Source organism: Bos grunniens, chromosome 21 (genome assembly GCF_055505025.1).
Source record: "Bos grunniens cultivar Pamir isolate PY7600 chromosome 21, Bosgru_T2T1.0, whole genome shotgun sequence".
Lineage (NCBI taxonomy): Eukaryota > Metazoa > Chordata > Mammalia > Artiodactyla > Bovidae > Bos > Bos grunniens.
Genome location: NC_141185.1, coordinates 39,844,351 through 39,855,252, shown reverse-complemented (window position 1 = coordinate 39,855,252; position 10,902 = coordinate 39,844,351). Strand labels below are relative to the sequence as shown.

The 10,902-nt window shown below is 50.5% G+C and overlaps 1 protein-coding gene across 2 annotated transcripts in view; it reads right to left on the bottom strand.

Moving 5' to 3' along the window:
- Nucleotides 1-1,028: 1,028 nt before the first annotated feature.
- Nucleotides 1,029-10,902, bottom strand: part of ACSBG1 (acyl-CoA synthetase bubblegum family member 1) — a 59,242-nt gene continuing 49,368 nt past the window's right edge. For both annotated transcript variants that reach the window (XM_086364031.1, XM_086364032.1), the window contains 9 exons: nt 8,802-8,882; nt 8,564-8,713; nt 8,051-8,227; nt 6,956-7,137; nt 5,802-6,032; nt 4,876-5,093; nt 3,691-3,830; nt 2,914-3,160; nt 1,029-1,687 (listed from right to left, as the gene is read on the bottom strand). In XM_086364031.1, coding sequence (XP_086220157.1) covers nt 1,602-1,687; nt 2,914-3,160; nt 3,691-3,830; nt 4,876-5,093; nt 5,802-6,032; nt 6,956-7,137; nt 8,051-8,227; nt 8,564-8,713; nt 8,802-8,882 — 1,512 coding nt within the window. In that variant the 3' untranslated portion in view covers nt 1,029-1,601. The remainder of the gene's footprint in view (nt 1,688-2,913; nt 3,161-3,690; nt 3,831-4,875; nt 5,094-5,801; nt 6,033-6,955; nt 7,138-8,050; nt 8,228-8,563; nt 8,714-8,801; nt 8,883-10,902) is intronic.

The window sequence follows — 10,902 nt, the reverse complement described above, 5'->3', positions numbered from 1 at the left end:
TGGTAAGAGCTTTTAATGAAGTGAAGGGGTGGTCCTTCCTTTTCACTGGACATATATCAAGCATGGTGCCTAACACAGCCCTCGATCTCCTGTCCCTTGGTCCCTTGGGGGACCCTGACTCGGACCTGGGAGCAGTCCCTCTTCCGCAGCCTGTATGGCGCTGTCCAGAAGTGGACCATGCTCCCGCTGATAGGGCTAACAGGCCTCACCATATAAATTTTGACTGCAATTGAGGAACCTGGAGTACTGGCTATTAATTTTACATTTCACTGGCTTCTCCTTCCCCAAAGCACCAAATCACCACCCTCTGCCTCAGCACCACCAGGGAAAGAGGAGCTGCAAACTCAGCCTGAATTGATTCACAAAATCGTGCCACCCTGGGGCTTGGCTCAGCTTTTGACCTTCAGGCACCTCCCCATCCTTCCTCCAGTCCTCACCTTTAGCATGATTTGTCTTTAATCTTCAGAAACTGAGTCACTGTTTTCATGAACTCTTTGGTCCAAACCAAAGGCAGCTCATGTCCTCCTTGGCCCTCGTGTAACATCTCCAACCTGTGGCTTTACCTTGTCACGGGGGGGGTTTTAACCACAACCAATACTCCTGTCTGGGTCCTTTTTTGAAGCTCGAAACCAGACAAATATCTTATATGTATTTTATTCTGTTTAAACTGCTGCTGCTTCTGTTTTATTGAATTGTGCTAATCATCGGTGACCCTTCGGTTTACACAAATAAAGAATTCCCAAACGAATTGAGCTGTATGCTTTCCTCTACCCATTTAGATGCCTTGTTTCATCTTGGCTCAGCTTGCTACCAAGGATGGCTGCTCCAAGTATTCAGAGTGGGCAGAGGGGCATGGTGGTCACAGACTGGCATGCTTTCATGAGAACATTTCCCTTGACCCCCTCCCTCACCTTTGCTTATTCCAGGGCACTAAAGGTCACTCGTATACCTATCGCACACTGTCCTGTGGGCTGAATACCCACCACTCTGGACTCATCTGTTGCTCAGTTGACAAAATCAGGTGCTTGTTGACAGTTCTGTTAAGAAGTTTAATTTCAAGTTACACATTAAATACAATCAAATAGGCAGCAGCAGTTTTATTAAGCATCAGAGTCAGTGGGCGTGTGCATTGATGGAACGCCTGGTAACGGGATGATGGGAGCGGCAGCAGCCAATGAGAGTCCACAGTAGGCCAGCCAGAGAGGGGAGTCACAGCTGAGGGCTTTCCCAGTTGCACACTTCATCCAAGCTGTCATCCCTCTCCTCCCTCCCCTCAGCACCCAGTCTGCCTCCAGCTGGCCGGTGAAGTGAGCTAGCAGAGTGTTAAATCTACCTGAAAACTAAGGTCCCAAACTGTCAGCCCTTTAGTTCTGGGAAGGAGAGCTAATCCGTTGTCACCTGAACAAAAAGCACGCATGAAGCTTCTCTGGATTGTCGGCTATTATTGATGTAAGGCCTGGCAGATACCAGGACTGTGCCTAACCTGGAGAACCTAAGAGACTTGCCAGAAGTCCGCGTGCCCAGACCAAAGAGGACCTGAGGGTCAGGAAGACGCTCCAGTCTGCCATCTTAAGAAAAAACCAGGGAGGGATGACCCCTGCTTACTTTTTTTGCTCTTGGTAAAAAGAATCGATGACATCTTTGTACTTCTCCAGGACTGCGAGCCGTTTCAGTTTCATTGTGGGACCTAAGAGAAATTGGAAGAGATGAGTGAGGCCTGGGCTCTGAGATGTTTGTGAAGGTTATGTGGTAAAGCTCTAGACTCACTAAGTTCCGTAACCCTGGAACTAAGCCAGACCAACGAGTAGCCAGCCTCCAAAACGGCCCATGGTGATCCCTGCACCTGGCAGTCATACCCCTTGTGTGGCTCCTTCCCACACTGTGCCAGGGTTGGTCTAAGTGGCCAGTAGAATACAGAGGAAGTTGGGTAGTTTACATGATGTAACTAATAGGCAGATCATCCCTGCATTTCAGTGATCACTAATACAATGTTGGACATTATGCTTTGATTGCTTGTGATGAGGGCAGGGGAAAGCCCTGGCCAGGGAGGGCCTCTGCCATGGTCTTTATGAGAGGTCTTCCTCATTTCACTTTTCTTGGCCTTGGTTCTCTCCTTTCAGGCAAGGCTGAAAGGGCTCTGCTTTGGGTAGCTTAGATTTCATTTTGTGCCAACTCATACTTGGCTGTGTAACTGGAGACTTCAAGATCAAAGCCATTTATAGAAACTGCTTAGAGAGGACATCTGTCTGGTTGACCTTACATTCAATTTGTTAGCACCAGACAGCCAGATAAACTCAGGGTCTCTGATAGCAGCTCAGCATTACTGTAGATATTTGCCTCTGGGTTCAGCCTGACGGGTTGGAGGGAGTCTCACTGAAAAAGCCATTTCCACCTTGCCCTCTGTCATGAACACCCCAAGATGCTACAGCCAAGAGCGACTTCATCCATCTGGCTGAGGCCACCCCAGAGGTCTTTTCTGATTCTGTGGACCATTGGTCCAGAAGGGTTTCATCCCTTTACCTGTTGCATGAGCTGCCTTTACAAAAGATTATGGTGTTCTCACTCCCTGGAGCCAAGTGAAACTCTAGCCCAAACTCTAACAGGGCCTTGGTGTCTGCTTGGTGGTCCCATTGTGCTTTCAGAGGAAAACGATTTCTCAGTCAAAGCAAAGTTAAATGTCGTATGTTCAAATGAATGAGTTCCAGCACATGTACATTGAACAGGCTCTACCCAAACACAAGCCCAGGCACTGAGCAGTCAAGGTCCTCCCACAGGAAGGAGGTAGGTGTCACCTGAAGTGCCATCAGGGACCTTCGGTTTGCCAAGGCTGCTTCCTAGTGGGCACCTCCCAGGCTCTGCCATGGCCTCTGCCCACCTGCACAGCCCCTGAAATTGTGTAAAGAAAACACCTACCCAACTCTCCACCTGAAATGGAGAAGTCCTTCTCAAGAATGGCCCACTTCTGGATGTGGTAGGGTCGTGCAGCTGCATTCATGTTGACTCTCTGGATCCCTTCTTCGATGGCCTGATACACGGCCTCATCCTTCTTCCCCACAACCTCAGATACCGTGGTGGCTTTGCTGCCAACCCTCTGGCAGAACTCTACAGCTTGTTCCATCAGATTATCCGTGGGCTCAAAGGTGTCAGGGTCCAGAGTGCACTGAAAAGCCAGAGACAGATCAGAACCAAGCCTCGCTCCACAGGTCGCATGCCCGGGCCTTGGAGGAGGTCTCACTGCTGATCATCATGGATGTGGATCACTGTGAGCTGTTTCAGAGAGATGGTTCTAGAACGAATAGGATATGCTACTCAGACTGCTTGAGCCCCTTAGGGCAGGTAGAAGGAAGAGAGGACTGAGATTTAGATGACCTCGGCCAATGAGATCATCTTTTAAAACAGGGGCCACAACTCTGGGCCTGTCTACTACCCCAGAATCAGATACCAGACAGCACTTTGTACACTGGACTGTACTAGAAAACACAGGATCACCAAGACAGCACATTACTAACTCTAAAACGGGGCAGAGGGATTCCTGTATGCCACGGCTGCCCCGTAGTACAGGAAGAACTGACAACTTATTCCAGAATACGGTTGTGCCATCCACACTGTCTTGGCCAAACGTTGCTTCTGCCTGGGGCAAGACCCACAGACCACCCACCAGCTGCTCCTTCCCCCACCCCCCAGACACACCTTCAAGGTTAGCAGCATGGACAGGAACTTCCTCTGGTCTCCAATCAGCATGGCATTGCTGATGATTGGCAGCTCCGTCTTCACGGCCTCCTCAATGGGCACAGGGGGCACGTTCTCCCCACCAGCCGTGATGATTAACTCTGAGGAGGCAAGGCCAGGCCCCCAGCATAGGCTTTAGTCCAGGGGCTCAGGACAAGTACACCCAGATTCTGCCTGGAGAGCTGACCCTCTATGGCCAGAAGGACACAGGTTCAATCACACACCTGCCTGCATGATTTCCAGAAAGGTATTCACCACTCACTGAGCTTCAGTTTCCCCTGGGAAATTGAGGTGTGGGGTTCCCACAGGGATGCTGAGGGCATTGGGCAACATAAATAAAGCACCTCTTCCTTGCAGGTGTCCCCAGCTTTCTTCCCTGGGGGAGCCAAGTTGCTCATGGGAAATTTGAAGTTTCATGCTTTATTTTAAATTTTATGTCCAATTTGTTTTCTACTTGGCATCATATCCATGTTTGGGTCCATGTTTGCATATAGAAATACAAAATATTACCCCTCAGGTCTCAGTAGTTAGGACTCAGTGCTTTCACTGTTGGGGCCCAGGTTCAATCCCTGGTAGGGGAACTAAGATCCTGCAAGTCGAGCAGCATACCCCACCCTTCCCTCCAAAAATTACATCCTCCAATTTTCTGGAAAGGCTTGCCTTGTTTACAGAGGGAGTTTGAATTCCAGCTTTGTCATTTATTAGCTGTGTGACCTTGGGCAAATTACTTAACCTCTCTGGTTGTCCTCATTAGTTAGGTTGGAGTAATAGCAGTATCTTTCCCACGGGAGACAATAATAAGTAAAACAATGTCATTCATTCATTGTTTTTCATTGGCCATTCATTCATTCACCTAAAAACCTTTAACTGGCCCTACCTCTCAGCTCTGCAGCAGCCTGGCACCCACTACCTTGCTGCAGCTGGGGGTGGAGGGGCCCGGAGGCGTGGTCAGAGGGAGCAGGTTCCTCCAAGCCCTGGATCAACCCCACAGGGAGTCCTGAGGTCCCCAACTTCTCAAGTGTTCATCGATGGCAAGGCATGGGGCACTAACTAAGACCTCAATACTTACAGTGGGTACAAATAGTGGTTGCAGTATAATTGCTCCCACGTCCTGCCACAGCCTCGAACCCAGCTGGCGGCACTCACCTTTGAGACGCCCCGTGATATAGAGGAAGCCGTCGGCATCCAGGCGGCCCGTGTCTCCGGTGTGCAGCCAGCCCTCAGCATCGATAGCCTCACACGTCTTGTCCTCCATGTTCAGGTAGCCCATGAAGATGGTGCGGCCCCACAGGCAGATCTCCCCGATGCCCTCTGCGTCCTCATTCACCAGCTTCACCTGGCAGCCTGGCACCACCTTGCCGGAACTGGGTGTAGAGAGGCCAGGAGGGATGGTCAGAGGGAGCAGTTTCCTCCAAGCCCTAGATCAGCCCCTACAGGGAGCCCTGGGGCCCCCAACCTCTCAGTGTTCATCAACAGCTAGAAAGTCCCCTCCTGAGATTTTTATATTTTAATAGGGTCCTCATAGCTAAGAGGTAGGGCCAGTTAAATGTTTACAGGTGAATGAATGAATGAATGAATGGGCAAAATCTTAATGGGATAACTTCACGTGCTGTGATGGGCAGGCAGGGAGGGGAGATATTTAAGTACAACAGAGAATCCTTCAACTCACTCCCCAGAGCTGACTGCCTTCCCAGTGCACCAGAGGACTGGCCCAGTCCCCACCAGCTCCCATCACAGTTGGAGCCTGGGCCATCAACAATGCTGGGATACCCTCTAACACACCCCATGCTACTGGAGGGAGGGAACAAAGGGATGTTCCTCCCTCAGAACCCTGCTTAGGGAGCCCCTGAGCTGCAAGGCTGTTTATATCCACAGACCCATGTGACACTGTCACAGGGAACACCCCCACAAGACTCAGGCCTGGCAAAGGGACTTGGCCCAAGATAGAGCTGTTGGCACTTAGGGATCCATGGTCCAGTGGTCTGGGCCCAAGGTCCTAATCAGCAGATAGGCACCGACAGGTATCAGCAAAGATGTTCAGGCCAGCGTATGTGCCAAAACCTGGGACATACCTATAGAGTCGGTAGTTGTAGGGGCTGGACATGAAGTGGGGGCCTGAGGTCTCGCTGAGGCCGTAGCCTGCATACAAGCGGATGTTGAGGCCCAGGAAGAAGTGCTGTGTCTCCGCAGTCATGGGGGCTGCCCCGTAGAAGTTCTTCTGACACTTGGCAAAGCCTAGCGCCTGGCGGACCTTGGCTAGCACCAGGTAATCTGCCAGTCGGGTTGTGAAGGGCTTCAGATCGCTGGTAGGAGAGAGAGAATGGCTTGCAGAAGACAACACATCCACACACATGCATTAAAAGGGAGGGGGTGGTCAGTGGGTACCCTGAATGGCAATTTCAGTTATCTACTCTGATTGATGATGTGGTGATGCTGAATCCATCACTAAATATTTTCAATATTGGCCCTTCCTATGAACATGCATGCACACATGGGTGTATACATGTAGTTTTGGGCAAATACATCTTGAGCAGGAAGTCAGAAAAACAGATTCAGCTGTGTATGACAACACAGATGCACAAAAGCGAACATACAATAACATGCACATGTAGACACTTGAAGTATGTATGCACAGACACGTGAACACACATGTCTGATCCCATTTGAAACCCCGGAATAGAGTCGTTTATACATATTTACTTTTCACATCCTTGCAAATGAAACGGCACAGACACGTGTACACATTGCGTGTGACACGATACAGTTTCACAGACACACTAGTGGTGGAAAGCATTTCCAAACTGGAACAGGCCAGATTTATGCTGTCGACCCTCCTACAGCACTGGGTGAGAATTTAAAAGCAATCAAAAGGCTGTGGGTGGAAGATTGGGATGTTGGGAAGGCTGGAAAAACCCCCATCACTGTGGCCTCTACTTGAGCCACCTTCTGAAGTCAGGAGTCCCCTCAGGAGACTGCCAGAAGCTGCTCCCAGGGAGGTGAATGCTACTCCAGAGGGAGCAAGTCAGTTCTTGCAGTCAGAACCCAAAGATGGGGTTACTGTCTCCTGTGGGATCTGGGAGGAGAACAGGGGTTCAAGCCCAGCCACTGATGGGGCCTCTGAGAAGGGGTCGGGATAAGCCTGGCCTCTCAGATCCTACGTTGTGTCCCGGGGTTACGAGCCAGCCCTGCTGCCTCCCCAGGCCTCTTCTTCCCTGGTCCCCTGTACCTGCTCGGGCAGGTGAGGTTCTGCTCCAAGGTCACCGACATGGCCCAGAGCAGCATCTTGCGCCGGATGAAGCCAGACTGAGCCGCCACCTCCTGGATCCGCTCCATGATCTTCTCCCACACCCGAGGCACCCCCATGTGGGACGTGGGCTCCACCTCCCGCAGCGTGTTCACCAGACTCCCCTGTTTGCCACCAGCGAGAGACAGGCTTGTGGTGGAGAGCCAGCTGGGAGCCAGGAGGCCTGTCCCCAGAGTCAGTGTGCACCCGTGCAGGCCCCCTGCACACAGGCACTCGCACAGGTGCACACCATGCAACTCACGTCCCATACCATTGGCTAGGACGCAACAGCCATCCCTTCCCCACTCCCCTTTGTTAACAGAACCCCGATGTTGCTCAGGTGCCAGGGTGGCCAGTCCTGGTAGCAGCCACTTTTCTATCAGTCTAACTCAGACATGGTCACCCCATTCCTCTAAGCAGTGACTGGGCTTCCCAGGTGGCGCTAGTGGTAAAGAAACCATCTGCTAAATCTGTTCAATCCCTGAGTTGGGAAGATCCCCTGGAGGAGGGCATGGCAACCCACTCCAGTGTTCTTGCCTGGAGAATTCCATGGACAGAGGAGCTTGGTGGGCTACAGTCCATAGGGTCGCAAAGAGTCAGACATGACTAAAGCAACTTAGCACACACACACACAAGCAGTGACTAGCCGAGGAATGGACATGGGACATGATTTGGACCCATGTAGGGGGAGGAAGAAGCCTGTTAGAGGGCATCTGGGGATGTTCTCCTCAAGGTAAAAAGAAGGAGCCCAAGCACAGGTGTAGTGTATGAGACCGTGATGCAGGGCAGGGCTGTGGCCATCTGGGACCATCCTGTGATCTTACACTGAGGGTGGCCTGACCTTGCTGGTGTTGTGGACCCACAGAACCACTCTGACTCAACTTCGCTTTACGTAATATCATTGAGTTCCCTTCTTGTTTGGTCATCTGAGTTAGGCTGTGAACACACAGGGGACCGGCAGGCTCACAAATGCTCGCACAGGGCCCACAGACGCAAGCATACACATGGCCACACGTACAGGCAGAGAGGCAGACTGACCTTCAGAGCATCAGGCTCGGCAAAGCAGACCTGGGCCCCCCACTGGATGCCTGTCCACAGGTCATAGATCTGGGCGGCAATGTGGCTGAGAGGCAGGTAGCTGACCACCACCTCCTGTTGGATTTCCGCAGGTTGGATGTCACCGGCCTGACTGCCGTACCGTGCTGTCCACGTGATCTGGAGGATGGGCAGATGGGCGCCGGGCAGTATCTTCAAGTCAGCTCTGGAAGTGCCCACACCTGGAGCCACCCTAGGGGCTTGGGGTACTTCTTTGGAGTGTTCTTTGAACACCTTCCTGGGCATCTCTGCAGGCACCCCTCTGGGCCAGGCCTTGCCCTTCCATCCCGCTCCACTTTGCTGGGCTCAGTCTGGACCACAGACTTAAGCGCTGTCGTACTTATCTCAGATCTCGGAACGGAGGGGCTGAAGGAGCCCCCTCGAGGGCTGCTGGGGCAAGGCCATTGCCCAAATCCACCCTCAGCCCACCCCCACACATCTGGGCATCCGTCCTACATTGTCCTGACTCAGCATCACACCCTTGGGGTTCCCGGTGGTGCCCGACGTGTAGACCAATGCACAGCACTGGTTAGGCTTCTGGGCCTTGATGATGACGTCCAGGGCCTCCTCAGGCACCTCATTCCCCAGCTCCATGAGCTCCTCCATCTGTACCAGGTGGGAGAGTGGGGGCAGTCCCAGTGAGCTGGGTGGGCTCGCACAGGCCCCCGCTGCCCCCCAGGCCCCCTACCCGTACCGTGTACACGCTGGGCATCCGCATGGGAGGCGCTTCTCTATATATCACTACTGCCTTCAGATGTGGTAGGTGTTTCCTGATCTGTGTGGACAGAGAAAATAAGTGGGGTTTCATTAAAAATAAAAGTCACTTCTTAAGAAGAGCCCCATCCCCAGGTGTTAGCCAGCCTGGCAGGCGTCTTGTGGCAAAGGTTGTTGGTCCCCAGCTCTGACCTTTGACTCAGCAGGACACGTGCCACCCTTAATGCCTGATTTCCCATCATGAGAACTTTGGAGCATCAGAGGTGGAATAAACAGGCAGCAGGGAATGACTTCTCTTAAAGGAAAGCCAGACAAGCTGGGGCCTGGCTGAATGGAACAGAAGACTGTGTAACTATGGAAGAGAGAAGCAGAGAGGAAGGGGTAGGGAAATCAGAACTCAGTTATCTCACTGAGTTGAGGTGTCAGAGGTCAGAGTTCAGGAAAGCTGGGGTGCCTAGAATTTGTGAGATAGAATACCAGACAAGAGAGAACTGGCAGAGAAAGAGTTCGATGAATCTCTTTAGGTGTCTTCTTGAGTCTTTGGCGGAATACCAATCCGCACAGGCATAGGTGAAACTTCAAGAAACTGGAAGAATAGAAGCTGGAGGAAGATCAATGGCTGGGGCTAGAAGACAAACAAGAGCTTGTATGGGGCCAGAGATATTTGTGTTTCCATCAGCCAGACTGAAGGGCACTTAGGAGGTATGAAATACAGACTTCAGAAGCGACAAGTGTTAGCTATGGGGCTAAATCAGCCTTAGAGGAAAGGCTATGTAAACCTGCCCTGAAAGGCTTCATTAAACACAAGTTTCAAAACGAAGTTGAGAAAGAGAAAAAAACTTGAATAAATTAACATGGGTGAGAAAACTAAGAAACCTAACATACATGTAATTGGAGTCCCAGGAAACATTTTTTAATTGAAAAAAGCCTGAGAAATATCTAAATTTGATTAAAACTGTAAATCCATCAACTCAAGACTCCCAGTGAATTCCAAGCAGGGTAATCACAAAGGAAAACCATTCCAAGACACAGCATGATCCCATTGCTGAAAACCAGTGATAAAAGAAAAAATCTTAAAAGAGGTCAGAGAAATAAGATATACCATGTGGAAAGGAACAAAGATAAGAAAGTACAGACTATTTATCAGAAGTTATGCAAAGTAGAAAACATTGGGATGGAGTCTTTAAAGAGCTAAAAGGAAAAAAAAAAAAAAGAAACCCCATTAACCCTGAATTCTAAACCAAATGAAAATATCTTTTGAAAAATGAAGGCAAAAATGAGAAGCTGACAGAAGGCAATTGCCCTTGGACTTGTATTCCAAGAAATGTTGAAGAAAACTCTTTAGGAGGAAGGAAGACGAACCAGATGAAGGGGAGGACATGAAGGGATGAAGAGAGCCAGAAACAGCATATATGTGGGCAAACCAAAAAGAACATCTTCCCTTTCTTTAAAAAAATTTTGAATGATACATGACTATTTAAATACTACATTGTAGTGACTTCTCTGGTGGGTCCAGTGGCTAAGACTCTGCTCTCCCAGTGCAGGGGCCCAGGTTTAATCCCTGGTCAGGGAACTAGATCCTACATGCTAAAACTAAGAGTTGAGCTCCCATGCCACATTGGAGAGTGAAGATCCCAAGTGAGGCAACTAAGATCTGACATCAGTTCAGTTCAGTCGCTCAGTCGTGTCCAACTTTTTGCGACCCCATGAATTGCAGCACGCCAGGCCTCCCTGTCCATCACCAACTCCCGGAGTTCACTCAAACTCATGTCCATTGAGTCGGTGATGCCATCCAGCCATCTCATCCTCTGTCGTCCCCTTCTTCTCCTGCCCCCAATCCCTTCCAGCATCAGGGTCTATTCCAATGAGTCAAATCTTCTCATGAGGTGGCCAAAGTATTGGAGTTTCGGCTTTAGCATCAGTCCTTCCAATGAACACCCAGGACTGATCTGCTTTAGAATGGACTGGTTGGATCTCCTTGCAGTCCAAGGAACTCTCAAGAGTCTTCTCCAACACCACAGTTCAAAAGCATCAATTCTTCAGCGCTCAGCTTTCTTCACAGTCCAACTCTCACATCCATA